This window comes from Alligator mississippiensis, chromosome 3 (assembly GCF_030867095.1).
Source record: "Alligator mississippiensis isolate rAllMis1 chromosome 3, rAllMis1, whole genome shotgun sequence".
Taxonomy (NCBI): Eukaryota; Metazoa; Chordata; order Crocodylia; family Alligatoridae; genus Alligator; species Alligator mississippiensis.
Genome location: NC_081826.1, coordinates 260,407,586 through 260,426,085, shown reverse-complemented (window position 1 = coordinate 260,426,085; position 18,500 = coordinate 260,407,586). Strand labels below are relative to the sequence as shown.

Here is an 18,500-nt window from a genome sequence, read left to right as displayed (position 1 = left end):
GCACAGGTGAGGGCTATTGGTTAGAAAACATGTCATAAGTATGGTAGGGATAGATTTAAAAGTGAAACAGTCTGGGCTTTGGAATGAAGGTGGAGTCAGTGAGGGATCTAGTCAAAATAACAGCTCAAAAACTTATTTTGGTGTCTTGTCTGGTAATTCTAAGAATTGAATGGAGAGTTTGGGAATGTTAATGGGGCTAGGGTCATTTTCTGTTTTTTAAATCCCAGTGCAGGGACATTGAGAAAATGAATAGCTCCTTATATTTCCATGTGTACAGATGATCTTTGCCATTCACTGGGGATATGTTCTGCAGATCCCTGTGAATGGCAAAATCCGCGAATACGGCACTGCGTTCATGAATACAGTGCCCTGGTGGCTGGGGGTGGGGGCACGGCTGTGCTGGCGATGGTGGGAGCCTGGCCGCAGCAAGTGCGGAGCTCCTGTAAGTGTGTTTTAAGACGCAGGTTCAGCATTCATGAATATTTGAAACCACAAATGCCGAATCGGCTAATAGTGAGGGTTTCCTGTAGTTGGTATTAGAAGGCATACTTTGATTATGCAATCTCAGTGCTACTTACCTTCTGATAAAGGCTATATATAACAAGCCAGGATGCGGGAAATTTTCTTTCTGAGTCTATCCTTGAGAAATTTTAAGTCTGCTGATATCACCAAGGCATTACCCTTTCAGTTTAACAATAGCCTCATGAGATGGAACAGATGATAGCATAGCAATAAATCTGCACGTGTAATGGGAGTTGCTAATGAATATGTCTCGTACAACATAGGAGTTGTTGGAATAAAATGTACTAGCCACAAACAGATTTACTTGAAACATAGAGCTATGTTTGACCCTTATCTATGGCTTTCTATTTATGGTAATACCGTAAAACACAATGTTTTAAAAAGAAATTTTAATTGTCGTATTTGAGCCTTTAAGGTACTCTTGGGTTACATTTCAGTCCTTTCTGTAACCATTGATGGCAGGGATTTTATTAAATGAAAACTGGTGTTCTCATAAAATTGCATGACTAAAGTTGCTAAGGCTTGAAAAATATGTAGGGGAACAGTATACTGTATGGACTAGTAACACTGGCAATAGACAGCAGTGCCCCAGCACTCTTTCTACTAAGACCATTTCCAACCACATCCTGTGTGCTCTCAGCAGTAGTGCCAAGAGATGAGTAATAAGGTTATGCCCAGTGTCAACTTGCTCTGTCTTGATGTAAAGTACATTAGGATTACTGATTTTCACTGCTTGTAGCACTAGGTAGGCACATGAGTGATTTTTAAGCCCTGTTATTTACCACCATTTTTATGGCTGGCTGTTGGCTTGAATTAAAGTAGATGAACAAGGAATAGTAAATGTACAAAGGAAAATTGAGGTAGGAATCTGCCCTAAATAAAATCTTGTCTGGCTTAAGCATTATTTTTATCTATGTCCTGTATATATGTTAAAGAAATACTTCAACTGACTTGTACTTCTTGATGCGTGATTGTTTGTGATTTTCTTAAAACCACAGAAAATGTTTTTGAGCGAATGATATTGGGAGATAACACTTTACAGGCTTTTTTTTTTTTTTACTGCTTTCGTTTTTATTGTACATAAAATTCTCCATTTTATTGGACCAACATACAAGTGTTCAGTTGAAAAAAGATGTCTCCTTCACTAGATATCTTTTTTGTCAGAGACCTTTTTATTTAAAACTTACCATAAATATCATATTTTTTCACATACTGTACCCCTCTTGCTTTGGGGAAGGCAGAATGAAGAAAAAATATTTTTTCCAGAGTTATGGCTGTCTAGTTAGGGACAGAGCCTAATCTTTGGTTCACTCATCCTCCCTTCCCTGTTTAATCAAAAACTGAAATTCTAGCAGCTGCCAAAGGCTAGTCTCTATGGGTGGATTTGTGATTTTAAAGAGGTAACTAAAAGCAGTTTGCAGAGCTGTGAAATAGGAGGTGAGAGAAAGGAGTAGCTAAAGAACAGCAAAATTGCCAGAAGAAAGGTTAGCTTGATCGGTGGAACATCAAGACCATTAAAAAGGAGAGGCAATTGTTAACATCAAAACAATGAACCATTAAGTCAATTGACTTCCTCCACTTCCTGAATAGAAATACCACTGCTGCTGTGAGCAGGAATCAAAGAGGAATGCTTCTATCCTTGGCAGAAAATCAGCTTCCTTGTTTGAGTCATGTGACCCAATTTGAGGGGCTGTTTTTTGAGGAAAACATTTGTGTTTAAGCATGTGAGCAAATATGGTAATTTTAGTCCAATGTAAATAATGTTGGGTAGGGTGCCTTGTCTAATCTTGGCTGAGAGAATTCTGCAGGAAATTAATTTAATGATTAACGCATGAAAAAATGTGATCTCATACTACATTAATTTCTGATTTATCATTTTTGTTTCTTAAATATTTGTCTTCAGAATCATTTGGAGGGAACTCCGCTCATGTAAATGAGATTCAGTTTTACTTTAGATAGATGTTTCTCAGCATGGTTACAATGAATTCTGTAACTTTTTTTTTGTAGTTTTATTGATACTTGCCAACATATATTAAAAACTGTTTAAAAATTATCTGGGATGGCCTAAAAACAAACGTCAATTCAAGGTAGAAAGCAAAGTTGCCCTCAACTTCAGAGGCATGTTTTGTATGTAATCTGAGAAACCATTCACATTCCATAAATTTGTAGACTGCTATCTGTCAGATCTTTTTAAATGAAGCTGGTGATGTTAAATGACTTGGATGTAAGATGACTATATTACACATTAAAAAAACAGCTTATTGACTAATTATACAGAATAGTGACTAAATTTATGTCCCCTTGCTTTCCACAGAATGTTGACTTTGAAAGCTCAGGGAAGAAGCAGCAGGGAGAAAAACGTAACACAGTGGTAAATATTATTTTTCCTTTGAACCAATAACTGCATACAGAAAGAGAGAGATGTTTGCTTTCAATTTTCATATTAACCAAATTTTAATTTATTTAAAGACTTTATGCTCTGTCAAATCCTACATTGTTCTGATAAAATATTTTTCATGAGGAAAGGAAGCCAACTTCTAAAGACAAAAACATTTGCTGTGAGACCCAAAGAAAGATGCATATTTTCAAAGTAGTTTAGGCATATTCACGTGTGAACAAAGAGAAGGTACCGGGACCTAAAAGGGGAAAATCCTACTATGAATTTGAACTGCCCATTTTAAAGCTTAGCGTGCTTTTTTTCTGTTGGGAGGGTAGGGTTTGGAAGATGGTTTCTGCTGCATGAAAAATATTTTATGCAGCTTCTAAAACTAGACTAGTTTATCATATTTATTCGCACACCCCTTCCTAAAGTGCATCTCTTAACTGGGGTGCTAATTGCTGTACTGGAATGGAATCATGGAGACTGGAATGACTGCCCAGGACTGTGCATCTCTCCCAGCCAGTATGCAGCAGGGGTGGTGTCCACTCTTCCACATCAGAGATAAGTTTTATCCATTTCTTAGCCATTGCTGAATTGGCAGTAACTTTTGGCTAAGCAGCCAGGGGAGGGGTAATGATGCTGATGCCCTGATCTGTACAGTTGGCTTTCAGCAGGAACTCTGGAATTTTTTTTCCTTACGTTCTTCATTCTTCCCAAAGCAAAGTGCATATAGTATTTGGCATGGGTGATGTGAGAAAATACAGCATTTACCTTCAAGGAAAACAACTGAGCTTCTGTAAGTCCTAACTAATTTTCTGTCAAGTATGATGGATTTCAGGGAGTTTTTACATGGGGGCCCCCCCCCTCGTCCCCTGCTGACACTTCAGGGCCGGCCATGTAAAGACTCCCTGCTGCCACTGTGCCCTTGCCTTCCCGCTTCCCTTCCTTCCTTCCTTCCTTACCGTCCGACACCAGCAACAGCCGCCACCATGACACCCCCCTCCCCCACCTCAACTCGCCCCGCCCTGCACCCACCCAGGCCTGCGCAGCCTTCCTCCTTCCCTGCCATCTCCCCCCTCTGTGCCAGCTGTTGTCAGGGCCCCCTTTCTGCTCCCCTCCCTTCCTGCTGGCTGTTCTGGCAGGTGTCGGGTGGGGTGGGGTGCCCTCATCATGATCCCCACTTCATTGTCAAGCAGGGAGGCGTGGGGAAGCCCCATTGCTCGGGTAGCTGGGGCGTGTTTGCTGCCACCACAAACTTCCCTAGCAGCAGCTCAAACTTGGGCCTGTATAGCCAATTGCTGCCTACACTCTCACCGGCGCATGCACAGTTGGCCAAAAGCGTTATGGATGGATGGACAGACAGACAGACAGAGACAGGTAGACTAAGCCCTTCATTATATTAGAATAGACAACAAGTGCCTGGAGGATATTTGGCAGTTCATAGGGTCTTTCTTCCCTAGGAGTCTGTACTTATTCAGCATGGTGGACACATGGCAAACTTATTCTTACTCTTTCTGCTGCATTAACTTGACATAGTGTGGGGTGACAGTAATTTTATCAGAAGTATTAAAATGAATTTCTTCTCTGATTTGGGACCATATTTCATAGGAAAGCAACAATTTTGAGGAGGCAGTCTTCTTTTAAGATGTCAGCAGCAGATGTATTGATATAATCTCATCTGCTAAACCATGTTAGAAATGTGTCTAAATAAAGATATCCAATTAGATATTAACCTATTTGTAGATTAAGAACTAATAAGCAAACTTGTATGGAATGCCTTCTAAATGAATAAAATATAACCGTAACTTCTGTTTGCTCTGTATGTATTACTTGAATTTTACAGATTGCAGACATGCTAATGTGAATATTTACATTTTTGTGGTATAATTTTGAAACTTCATTTGTAAAACATCTTTGGTTTTAACTGACACTTTTTTCTGTATTTTTACCTAACAATGGAACAGATGATACAGAACATTATTACAACTGAAGGAGTTTTGCAGGTTTTATATTTTTGGAGGACTGCATATTTGTCAGTTCTTTGACCTCTTGTCTGTGTCACTCTGCCTGTCATAAAGTAAGGTTTAGCTACATTGGCCTAGACGTGTTCCTGTTTTGCTCCATGAGGATTGCTATTTACTGCTAGTTCATGTTATTTTTCCTTCCCCTTCTTGGCATAGCTGCCTGTCATGTGGTGGGTAGAATCAAGGCTGTAGCATCTTTCTATCTACTTGCACAGAAGGTGGTGGCAGTTGCTACATAGTACTGAACCTCCAGATCTAAACTTTGAATGGACCAAGCTTAGGAGCATTAGAGATTAGGAAAGTCTTACTCCACTTGTATACTGGGTCACTTAACCTGCAGTCTAAGCCTACTGTGGATGTTCTGTCTTTACTATTTTCTTTATATAGTCAATCAGCAGTTTGGCATGTTGTTTGAATTTTCACTTTGCCAGGGTGGGAAGCAAATAAAAATTCAGTTGGTGGAGGCTTGAGGGGCAGGTGCGATACCTGCAATTCTCGGTTCCTCATTTGCTAAAAAAAATTACAGATTTAGAATGCATAGTATCATTCTGTATGATCATTCCATATAACAACCTTGTTTTGACGGATGAGATGAGTTTGTGTTTCTTGGTGCTTCTGTTGGCTTGTAATTTCAAAAAGAAAATACCACACCAGTTATGTTACAGGAGGTTTCTTCATGCTGATGATCTGCAAATTTAAAACCCAAACTTTGGTTAAATACTTTAAATATACCACAAAAGTCTGAAGAAAATTGTAGGAAATGACCTCCTTGGAAAGAAGCCCTAAGGCACTCTTACATGTGCTCTGGGGTGGGAGGCAATGCTTTAATTAGAGTGCTCTTGGAACCACTCTAATTAAAGCATCACTGCATCTCATGTATCAGTGTCCCTGCACTTAAAAATGGTGGTGGGGATACTTGAACTAAAGTTCATTTGACAAACTTTAGTTCAAGTGTCCCTGCCACCATTTTTAAGCGCAGTGATGCTGATGCATGAGACACAGGAAGCTGCTGGAGTATGGTCATTGCCACACTCCAGCAGAATCAATTAATAGTCTGCTTTGACATGCTAGAATTCCAGTGTGTCGGAGCAGCCTCCCTGCTCGCATATAAGCACCCTTAGATATTAAATGGTCTTTGCTTACACTGTTCCCAGGTTTGTGAAGAATAACTTGTTTTAAATATCACTATATATATTTTTATTTTTTTATAATGTTGGCCACCCAGCACAACTGATGCTGAGCCAGAGATTGATGATTCAAGTCAAACACTAGGAACACCCATACATCCCATCCTGATCTCTGAGATCAGCCAAAAGCAACCTCCCACAAGTTTTTAAGTCATTTTGTTTTCTTGTTCATTCTCCTGTTTTATAAATTATTCTGTCTTCTTATTGTAAGCTGCCCTTAATGTTTGTTAGAAAGGGCATCATACAAATTGAAATAATAAATAAATCAATCTCGTTATTTCACTAGAACATTATCAATCCTGTGCAGCTAAATTGGCTGCTCTGCATACATGGTTTTATTTCATGTGGAAGCTAATGTTGTGACCCTTCCTAGAAAAGATGAGAGAACTGTAGGAGAACAGTATTTCTCTAAAAATATCAGCTCAGTGTGCAGCAGGAACCAAAAAAAAGCTAATAAAATATTTGGCATCATTAAGAGAATTGAAAACAGAATGAAAATCATCTTGCCATCATCATTATGCTATTCCATGGTCTGCCCACATGTAAGTCTAGTCTCTGCATCTCAGGAAAGGATGTAGTAGAATTAGAAAAGGTAAAGAGAAGTGAAACCACAGTGATTGGGGACATGGTGAAATTGTCGTACCAGGAGAGACTAAAAAGACTAGGACTGTTCAATTTGAAAAGGAGAAGGGTTAAGGGGGATATGATAGAGTTCTGTGAAATAATGAAGCGTGTGAACAGAGTGAATAAGGAACTGTTATTCACCAGGTGCCAGAGTACTAGAATTAAGAGAGACTCACTGAAATCAGTAGGACACCATTTAAAACTAACAAGAGAAAGGACTTCTTTTTTATGCAGCATATCATGAACTTGTGGAACTAATTACCACAGGAAGTTGTAGATGCAGATACTGTAGGTTCAAAACAGGAAGTTATAGAAACAGGTAATATAGGTTCAATATAGGTTCAAAAAGGGACCATATGGATTAATGACCAATCTATTAATAGTTGTTAAATAGAACAGAAGTGTATCATCTGGCATTTCTAAATCAGGGGTGTTCAATCTCTGTTCAATATTTAATATGCTTAAAACTGTGGGCCAAATGCTGCCCACTGAGCCATGGCATCTGGCCTGCAGGACTCTCCATGGTTCAAGAAATTTATCAGCAGGGGAGCAGTGACAGTACTGCTGCTCTCCCCTGCTTCCAATTCCACCCCCACCCCCATGGGGCCAGGTTCGGGCTGGGCCATTTCCCCTTCCCCTGTGCTGCCAGATGGGGCCTCACCATACCTTCCCTGGTGCTGGTTTGGGACCACTGGTGAGATCCAGCCTGCAGACAGACTGAGCACTGCTCATCTGGCCTGTTGGCCAAAAAGATTTGGCACAACTTCTTTAAGCTAATGATGGTGGATTCCAGGGAGAGTAATGAACAAAGGGTTAGATCACCCTTTGATTGGGGGCATCAAACTCGCACCAGGCCAAATCCCGACTGAAGGGACTTCTCAGTTGGATCTGAAGGAATATAAGCAACTACAGTGAGGCCACATTTGGGCAGTAGAGTGGCAATGAGAACATAGCTTAGGACCATAGGGTCATAGGTAAATAGGAATGGAAGGAAACTTATAAGGTCATCTTGTCTAGCCCCCTGCTCAAGGCAGGGCCATCCCTGACTAAATTGGCCCAGCCACATGTCTGTCTAACCTGCTCTTGAACCAGGGATGGAAATTCTACAACCTTCACAACTTTCATTGGAATACATTAATGCTATTTTAAAAATGTCTACTTTATTAGGAGGGGGGTTGCCAAGTAATTACCTGCTTCTCATCTCAAATTTAAGAACATCTTTTAACAGTGACATCATAACATTATATTGTAAATTTTGGGAAGAGGTCAAATGCCAATTTTCTAATTAAAGCATTATATAATTATCTTTATGGAAACTAGTAGAAACAATTGTTTCAGAGATTTTTCTTAAGGTACTTTTGGGGGACTTTGTTTATTGAATTTTTACCATAAGTAAGCTGAGGATGTTTGACTAATTAACAGGTGTGGGAGTTACCATTGCAAAAATTCCTCAATGGCTATGGTTCTGTTTTTCATAAAGAAAATGCATTCTTGTTAAAGCTAGGCATTGACTATGTGTTTCTCCATTTTCATTAGAAGTGTTTTTGTTTTTCCATATGACCCGATACCAAAAATAAGGTTAATCTGTTAGGACTTGACCAGTTTTAAGCATATTAAATATTCTTAATCTTTCTAATTATGATAAGTTGGTAGAATGAAGTTTTAAGTTACTTTACAAAACAAAATACTTGAACAAGAGTTTGTAGTCTATAAATCCTCTGGGAAGTTGGACCTCTTAGTCTCTGAATTGATTTCTGCCGCCTCTTAATTTCTGATTTTAATTTTTTTTACTGCCAGATTTTCCTCTCCCATATAGCTCATGCCTCTTTGAACCAGCGAGTGTATAAGGTGCCATTGTGCTTTACCTTCCACTTAAGGAAGGGAAAAGACCACAAGAGACTGAAATTTCGCTCTTTATGCCATCTCTAAAAATTTATTGTTGATGCATGGCTTTGCTTTAGGTAGAGCTTTTGGATGCAGAGTCCTTCCTTTCCAGCATTAGTTTCTTGTAGTTACTGTATACCTTCTCCATTATATTGACTCAGTGGAATTAAGTGAAAGGAAAGGTATAAAAATGAAATTCTCAGTGTTTCTTTATCATGTTATTTAAATTGGTACTCATTTTTTCTGTACAGCAGTTCCACATTACACATAACAGAAAAAATTGCGGACATTTCCCATCTAGTCCTAAAGGAGTGGTGCTTGTAATTTGCCTTTCGCAAACTTATTTGCAGGTCACGTTCCTCGTACTACTCAAACATACTTGCACCCATCCCACCTTCCTTCCATGTACAGAATTGTGACTGCTGGTTGTTAGGCTTCATTTTCAGTGTTGCTGTTGATATAACTGTTAAATACTTTGCTGTAGGACCAAAAGAAAAACATACGTCCACCCAGAATAGTGCATGAGTGACTACATCCTGCTAGTCCCTAGTTGGATAGACAGGAAATTCAAGTGACACTCAACACAGTTTAATTATAGACAAAATCCTGACAAAGTAAACAAATACAAATTATTTTCTGGTAATCTTAGGTGTTGCTTGTAATACTAGTAAATTTAAACTTTTCAAATATCAGTTCAGTTTTGAAGTTGATGGTGTTCCTTTAAATAGCTATCAAGACACAGTAGACAAATTGGAGAGAGTCCAGTGGAGGGCAGAGAAAATGATTAGGGGGCAGGGGTGACTTATGAGGAGAAGCTGATGGGAACGGGGCTTATTTAGTCTGGAGGAGAGAGACTGTGAAGGGGGTTTAATAGCCTTCAACTACCTGAAAGGTTATTCCAAAGAGGATTGAGCTAGACTGTTCTCAGTGGTAGCAGATAACAGAACAAGGAGCAATGGTCTCAAGTTGCGGAAAGGGAAGTTTAGGTTAGATATTAAGAAAAAACGTTCCTCCTAGGAGGGTAGTAAAACACTGAAATAGGTTACCCAGAGATGTTGTGCAATCTCTATCCTTGGAAGTTAAGACCCAGCTAGACAGAGCCCTAGTTCTCTGTTGGGGTTGGTCCTAGTTCTAGTTGGGGCTGGTCCTACTTTGAGGAGGGGGCTAGATTAGATGACCTCCTGAGGTCCTTTCCAACCCTAATTTTCTATGATTGTAGTTGTTTTTAATTGCATATTTAAATATCCAACCTTATTAGGAACCCTGCCAGATCTTGTAAACTGAATGGAGCTGAGCTGGATGGGAGTGTTCTAGGGACCATTGGGTGTTACAGGAAGGGGTCATGATTTACTGATGACACTTATCCTTTTTAGCTAGTAATAAGCACAAGTCCAAGAATGGTATTGGGGGCACTGTTTATCTGGAAATACCCATTGAGATGGAACTTAAAGCAAAAGATCTGATAATTTGGATTCAGTAAAGATTCCCTGCCACTTGTAAAAAGACCTAGTTTAGGTTATTAAATTTGATATCTAATAGAAAGTTCACTTTCTTCTTAAGTCTCAAGCAGTTTGACTAGACCTTGTATATTTGTGCTAAATTGTTTTGTCATGTTGCTTTGTGCTGTTTGCTATTTTCATGCTTTATACCAGGGTTTGGCTGAATTTCTGGGGGGTGTGAATTGACTTGTGTGTAAGATACAATTGAGTATTTCAAGAGTGCTAGAAAACCTTGAGATGAAACGTACAAAAGCTGTTTTGTTTGTAAGTTTTGAGGCTTTAGAGGTAACACCCTTTAATTTTGAACAGGCAAAATTAATATTAAGAACAAAATACAAGACCGAGTATAGCTTGCCTTTGCCTCTCCTTTGCAAACTTCAACAGTGGGGGCATTCTGACAAGCTGGTCTTTCCTTTGCTATGGAACCATTGCAACCAGACCTGAATTGGGGCAGGAGTAGCAGTAGCACTGAATTGGTGACAAAATACTGCAGTCTCCAGATGAGACAAGTCAGTTTCTTTGGGTCCACACGCACAAAGGAGGATGAATAATGATTCACAATATGATACAATTAAGTGGGAGATGGCTAGGTTTTCTCCATAGTTTCCCCATTTCTTCACTTAGAATCTCTTCATCCTGGAGATATTGTCTGGATAAATAGGTCCTTTCCTACATGCCTTATTTTCCCAACAATATTGTTTTATCTCCTCTTAGAAAAAAGGTTTCCCAAGAGAGCTCTTCTTTTTAACGTCTCAATAACCCTCTTTTTTGCCTGCAATGGCAAATCTCATTTCATTCCTACTGTTGGAGAGAGTCTCTCAAATAGCTGTAGAATCCAACCTGGACCAGCCTAGTGTTTGAAGTTCCTTTCTGTGTTCACATCTCCATTTTTCAGAAAACACTATGGTGGGAAGTGAGGGGGAAAAGTGGGATTTCTCTTGGGGTGGGGAGAATTGGGTTACTTAAGAATCATTTTTGGAAGACACTGTTGGGGATGACTAGGACTCCTTGTTTATGTACAAGTTGAGATTCTGTAGAATTCAAGAATTCTTGTAAATTCCCATAGTTATGAAGTAGAAAAGGAAGTGCAGCCTTCTTGATTCAAAACCTGTTTAAGCTATATAAAGAGATAAGTTCAGGGACCAGTAACCTTTTAGCAGTGGTGGCTCAAATCAGCTCAACTTGGTCTGAAGGTTGGCTGCCGCTTGTAAAATTGGTTGCTGTCACAATTGCTTCCAAACTAGCTGCTGCTGAAATGTGACCTCTGTCCCAGGCCAGATGAAATCTCAAGATCACTTAGTTTAACTGTCTTTCTTCACCATAAAACATTTCAAGATTAGGGATGTTAACTAAAGCTGCTTGGAACTTTGAATTTTTTTTGGAGAGATTTTGAGGTTTTGACATGCATTTATTCCAAAAGACAATGAAAACAAATTCTTTTTTATATTTTCCACAAAATGAAGAATCTAAAAATTGTTTGAAATTTCATTAAAGAAATTTTTTTTTTTAGCAAAGACTGAACAACTAAGTTTTAAGCAATCTAAGTAAGAATTGCAGTCCTTAATTGCTTGTTATCCCTGCGTGCCCACGTGCTTGCGTATCAGTTATGACAGTGTGTAGACTTTATGCCAGGAAGGCAAATGCGCGTTATTATTACATTTTAAAAACCCACTTGACTACTGTATAAAACCAGATTCAACATTTAATATTTATTTTAATTAATGTCCTATCATTTATCTCCAGGATGACTCTCAGCAGTCTCCTGGAGATTTATATCCAATTCTTGGAGACTCCAAGGCAATCCTGGAGGCTTGGCAACCCTAATTGAAGTGTGGGAAGGAGCAATGGCTCGTCTGGGGGTGCGGGGGTTGTGTGACTCCCACTTCTGTGCACACCTCCAGGGGAGGCACTGGGGGACATATGCCCCCCAGATCTGTGTGTGGGGGGAGGGTGGGCTGCTGCTGGGGGCTGGGCCCAGTGGTGGTGCCAGGCTTTTCTCAGCAGAGGGTTGGGCCAGGGCTGTGCTTGGGGTGGATGGCAGCAGCGCTGGGAGGGGGACAATGGAGTGGGCTACAGCTACCTCAAAATTCTCTGTAGCCCCTCTCCCTGTGCCACCACCACCTGCTTCAAGCACAGCCCTGGCCCAATCACCCTGCTGGGAAGAGTCTGGCACTAACCTGGCCCCAGCTTGCAGTGGCAGCCTGCCCTTGCCCCATGCACATATCTGGGAAGCACATGCCCCCTATGCCTCCCTCAGGTGTGCGTGCAGTAGTGGGAGCTGCTCCCCCCACCTCCGCCCCCAATGAGCTGTTCACGGCTCTGTCCCATACCCTGCCCTGGCTGTGCAGCCCCTGCCCCAGCCTCAGCCCCATTCCTTCCCTCACCACAGGGGCCTCTATCTGTCCCTTCCTCCTGGTTCCTCCCCCCCCCCCCCCCCCCAACAGACTTATTAGCTGCATGCTGCTCTCCAAGCTGCCAGGCTTGCATATCAGCAATCGGATTGGTATCCACCAATATTTCATAGACATTAGGGGCTGGAAGAAACCTTGTGAGATTGAGTCGAGCCTCCCCACCATAGGCAAGAAGTCTTGCTGGGATCCCAGCAAGAAAAATACCCAGATGTTTTTTGAAAGAGGCTGGAATAGGTGCTTATACCACCTCTGGGGGGAGTCTGTTCCAGACCCTGAACACTCACACCCTAAAGAACTTTTTCCTTGTGTCTAGTCTAAATCTGCCTTCCTGGAGTTCGTGGTCGTTTATACCTTGTTATCCCTTGGGGAGCTCTGGTGAACAGCTGTTCTCCCAGGTCCTGATGTACCCCACTTATATAATTGTAGGCTGCTACCAAGCCACCCCTGAGCTTTCTTTTTTTCAGACTGAAGAGTCCCAAATCCCTCAGCCTCTCCTCATATGGCCTGCCCTCCAGGCATTGGATCATATAAGTGGCTCTTCTCTGGACTCTCTCATGCTTTTCCATGTTCCTCCTGAAGTGGGGGGCCCAAAACTGGATGCAGTACTCCAGCTAGTTAATACTCGTGCATTGACTCATTAATAATTGGCCATCAGTATCAGCCCAAAAAATCTTTATCAGTGCATCCCCTAACTACAAGTCCATTAAGTTGGGTCATTGAATTCAGCTACTTTTTGTGCTTTCGAAAAAGTGGGTTCCTTCTTTTCCAATAACATTTTTTACTATAGAATGTTTTTCAGGGAGCATGACAAAAGTTCACAGGTATTTATATATAAAAGTTTTGCAGACTGTAGATGGAAATGTAGAATTTTCTTGAGCTTTCTGTGATTAAGTACCTTTTAAACATTTCTAAAAAGCTCCATTTTTTTGTTGAGATGGTGTCATAACATGGTTTCTATAAATTGATCTTCACTGCTGTTTTGCCATGCTACCTTCTGCTTTTAAAAGTAATTTAAATTTTCAAACTCCAGTGTTATGTTTTCTGGTAACTGAAATGTAATGCTCTTTTTATAGTGAAACTTCATAATATAAAGCAAAAATTCTAATAACTTTTTTAAAAAGGAGAAAAAGATCATATAAAAATCTAGGGCCTGATTCATCAGAATTGCTCATCACCCACCGTAACCATGGATTTAAGTAGAACTTGTAGGTGTTCTGCAGCCCTTGAAATATTTCAGCTTTGTGCTGAACACACTTTCCATGCTTTTAGCAAAATTATTGTTTTTTTCCCCTCCTGTTTTTAGTGCATTATGTAAGTTTTGGGTTAATAACACTTGAATTCATTAAGCAGTTTTTCAAATGGTAAAGTAATTTATAATGTATAAACTCCTCTTTTTCCTTTGCAGTGCCTGAAAATGACGACAAAGCGGAACTTGTTTGTGCGGCTGGTGCCATGCCGCTGTCTGCGTGGGGAAGAAGAAACTGTTACTACGCTTGATTACTCTCACTGCAGCCTGGAACAGGTGCCTAAGGAGATTTTTACCTTTGAAAAGACCTTGGAAGAGCTCTATTTAGATGCTAATCAGATTGAAGAGCTTCCAAAGGTAGGTTTATAGTGTATTGTTTGTTTGTTTTGTGAGATGTATCTTAACTAGAGGTGCACTGATATATTGGTAGCATACAGATTGGCACTGATAAAAGGAAAATTAACATTATTGACTATCTACTTTTTTTGGCCAATGTAGCCAATAATGTCACCGATGAATGCTGTGTGCACATGCACAGCCGCAGAATGCGTATGACCAGGAATACAGCCAAGCAGCGTGGAGAGCAGAGTCTGCCGGTAAGTCAGGGGTGCGGGGCGGGGTGGAGATTGAGGCCCTCACAGTGAGAGAGGGATCAGACACGGGCAGGTACTGCCTAGCCAAGGAGGTGGATGCAACCCTAGGGCCAGAAGTGGGGTGGGCCCGTGGGCGGCTCATCCACAGTGGGTAGGGAGGAGGACAGCTCCCTGCCACTCCCTCACATTTGTGTGAGGCAAAGATGGGCTGCGGGCTCAGGGCCAGGGGCTGTACAGGTCTCTTTCCGGTTGGGGGCTGGGCCTCAGCTGTGCTTGGGGCAGATCGGGGCAGGGTGGGTGGTGGTAGCACTGGCAGGGGTGGCTACAAGGTGAGCTATAGCTACCCCAAAATTCACTGTAGCCACCCCTTCTAGCACCGCCGCCGCCTGCCCTGTTCCCACTTGCTCTCAGTGCAGCCCTGGCCCAGCCCACTGTTGGGAAGAGACCAGTGCAGGCCCAAGCCAGCAGTCCACCCTCACCCTGCACACACATCTGGGGGGCACATGCCCCCTATGCCTCCCCCAGGGGGTGCATGCAGCAGCAAGGGAGCCACCCACCCTACAGCCTGCAGCTCTGTCCTGTTTCTGGACCTGGGGTCGCATCCATCACCTTGGCTGGGCAGACCCTGTCCCACTCCCTGCCTCACTGTCAGGGCCTCAATCTGTGACCCCCCCCCCCTTTGCTTCTTTCCTCCCCCAACGCCCCTTCCCCACACAGACTTACCAGCTGCTCTCTGTGGTGCTGGACTGCATTCCTGTAAATCGAGTATTGGATTGGTGTCGGCCAATGTGGCTTGTTAATAATCAGCCATCAGTGTTGGCCAAGAAAATATTTATCAGTGCACCCTTAATCTTAACCCTGTTAATTTTCTCTAGTAACCCTATTGCTTTATTCTATCAGCAGGTCAGTACTTATAAAAGTATGTGGTGTCACATGAGGACACTAGCCATGTGACATGCTTATTTTATTTAGCTCGTTGGTTTAACCTTCTAAATGTGATACTGGAGACGATTATGTTGCTTTGTTTCTTTTAATCTCTTATGATGTATTCAATTATCTCTTCTCTGAATGCACTAAAATAAACCTGCAATCTGAAGATATGTCTATAAGGCACAGTGGTAATAATGTGATGGGAGTTTTTACTTGGGTACGAGAAGCAGGATAGCTCTGTTAGTGCAGCATTCTCTTCATTAACTAGCCGTGCTTGCTTACCGTGTGCTTTAGATACATTTACACAGTGCAGTGGAGTTTCCTGGACTAACTCAGAATAAGCCAGCTCTGGTATGTCTGCATGGCACTGCCTTGTGCTATTATAGGCATTATTATAGGTTATTACAAATCACTCATTTTCTTCAAGTCACTATTTTTACTCGGGTACGTGTCCACAGAAATTATTTTGAAAGTATTTCTAGTTATTTGATAGATTCAGAATTGAAGAGCTGGAACGTTGGTTTGGCAATTTAGGTGTATAGTCTGGAGTTTGTCTTCAAAGGTTAGATCTGACAATGCTGTCATTTTGTAATGAAGTTTCAGAGAGAATTCTTAAAGGTACAAACACTCATGGTAAATTGTTACTATCAAGCATTTTATCTTTGAGAGAGCTTAGTATCTTGTGAGTGGGTAAGAAGTGTTCATTACCACACGAAAAAGTTATCATTGTGAAATGCTCTGTTACCTTCTTTGAAAGGTTGATTATGTTCTGTAGATTAATGGCTTTTAATCATTGAAAGTCCAAGTGGCATAAGCTAATGAGGAAGTTAAATTTCTGACTTACCTAGAAAAAGACAGTTTATAGTTCATTAAAAGCATTGGCCTAAAGTGGGGAAGCAGTGTTAAGCTACTTTTGGAAATCTCACAGTTAAGTGCCTTTGAAAGTCTGCCTTGGGAATCCACCCTTAAACTTTTAGTAGTGCTATTCGTATATTACCAGTGGACATTTTATCAAAGATATTTTGGGGTCTGAAACTTCTGATATTCCATTTATCTGTATCCACCAAAAAAGTATTTCCTGCTCTCGTGTGGCTGATTGGTTTCATACGTTTTTGATTTAAAAAGCCTTTTGCACATATCGCTGAGACTTTTCATCTGGCTTTAACTTGTTCATGGGATCCTAGTACACACATCCTGTTAAAGGTAATGCAAAGACTCAATAAATTGTTGCACTGAATATTAAAAAAAAATGAAGTAGTAAATCTAACATTCATTTTTTAAGAAAATGACTTGAAATTTAAGTTCCTTTTATATGAGCCGCTCTTGCTGCATAGAATCTGTAAGCAACTGATAGTTGTACTATAGCTGGACATGAGGAGCTTCTTCCACACAATAAAAGCCATTCGTAAGCCATGTTCCAATGGCCCAAACACCTGGCAAACCAAGCATGGCTCTACCCTTCTCACAGGTAATGTATCTATGAAACAATGCCAGAAGGAGCACTTCAAGATTCTACTCAACTCTGAACCTGGGGTCTCATCTGTCACCATCAAGTCCATCCCTCAACACGCGGTAATAGAATCTCTTGCTGATCCCCCATCCTTCAAGGAAGCTTGGTGTGCCATCACTCCGACCAAAAACAACAAGCACCAGGACCAGATGACATTCCTGCAGAGGTCTTCAAAGCTGGTGGAACAGCACTAGTGCAAAAACTTCACCAACTTCTCATCAAAATATGGGTTAACAAGGAAGCTCCACCTGACTCAAAGAATGCCAACATTGTGGCCATCTTCAAGAAAGGGGGCTAGTCAGTGTGTGGGAACTACCAAGGTATTGCCCATTGCCAGAAATGTCCCCGTTGCTGAAGATGTCCTTCCAGAATTCCAGTGTGGCTTCAGACCATCACAGGGTACCACCAACATGATTTTTGTTGCACAACAGATCCAGGAGAAGTGTAGAAAAAAGCATCAGAAGCTATTTATAGCATTCATTTATCTAACCAAGGCCTTTGACTCCATCAATTGTGAAGCCTTATGGAAAGTGCTGGCTAGGTTTGGTTGTCCATTGAAGTTCATCAGGATCCTCAGGCTACACCATGATGGGATAACCACTACAGTCCTTTGCAATGGATCAGAGACAGACCCATTTACCATCCATACTGGTGTCAAGAAAGGCCGCATCATCACTCCAGCCATTTTCTCCATCTGTCTTGCTGTGATTTTGATTCTCATCTGTGGCTGCCTTCCTCCCAGAATTGGGGTTGGTCAGCTTTTCAACCTGCTGTGCCTTCACAGCAAGACGAAAGTTACCAAGATTGGCATTGTCAGCCTTCAGTATGGTGATGACTATTATCCTCACGCACACTTGAGACCGATCTGCAGTCCATCTTTGACCTTTTTTTAGGTGCCAGTCATAGCCTGGGACTCTCACTTAATACTGGGATGACCAAAGGTGCTCCATCAGCCTGCCCCAGCACAAGCTGCCCCCCTACGCCACAAATCACTATAGGTGGAGAACTCCTGAAAAATGTTGAGCACTTCCCATACCTTGGCAGCCAACTCTCCCAGTCAGTCAGTCTTGATCGAACATAGAAATCAAACTTAGGATTTTCTGTGCCAGTATATCCTTTGGAAAGCTGCTTTGCCACGTCTTTGCCAACCAAGATCTGCAGATGGAAACTAAGATCCTGATCTACGATGCAGTAATTATCCCCACACTCCTCTACAGGTGTGAGATGTAGGTGACATAGCAAAGCCATCTTAAGCGCCTGGAATAGTTCCTTCAGTGTTGCTTCAGGAAGATCCTTCGCAGTAGACAGGAATACCACCGCACGAATGCTAGCATCCGCTCCGCAGCTAATGTAAACAGCATTGAGACAAACAAAGATCATGAAACATAAACTCTGCTGGGCTGGCTGCTGTGTGTGGATGGCTGACACTTGTCTCCTGAAGCAAGTCCTTTTCTCTCAACTCAGTCATGGTAAGAGGATCTGCGGGGGACAGAGGAAGCATTACAAGGACACCCTGTAAGCCAGGAGTGTCCAACCTTTTTGAATGTGGGGCCAGATCATGAACTTTTTATCACCCAGTGGGCCGGCGAGCCGTATTCAAAGACCTTACAGGAAGCGATATCACATCACCTCCCCCCCCCCCCCCCCCCAAACGAAAGTACAGAGTTTACTTTCATTTTCTGTTGTAGCA

The 18,500-nt window shown here is 41.6% G+C and overlaps 1 protein-coding gene across 7 annotated transcripts in view; it reads left to right on the top strand.

Moving 5' to 3' along the window:
• The window catches only part of ERBIN (erbb2 interacting protein), a 203,181-nt gene that overhangs the window by 59,944 nt on the left and 124,737 nt on the right, over positions 1 to 18,500 (top strand). For 5 of the 7 annotated variants that reach the window (XM_059725128.1, XM_059725123.1, XM_014594092.3 and 2 more), the window contains 2 exons: positions 2,837 to 2,893; positions 13,937 to 14,134. In XM_059725128.1, the coding sequence (XP_059581111.1) occupies positions 13,946 to 14,134 (189 nt within the window). In that variant the 5' untranslated portion in view covers positions 2,837 to 2,893; positions 13,937 to 13,945. The remainder of the gene's footprint in view (positions 1 to 2,836; positions 2,894 to 13,936; positions 14,135 to 18,500) is intronic. The other 2 variants (XM_059725126.1, XM_059725125.1) reach the window with 1 other exon arrangement.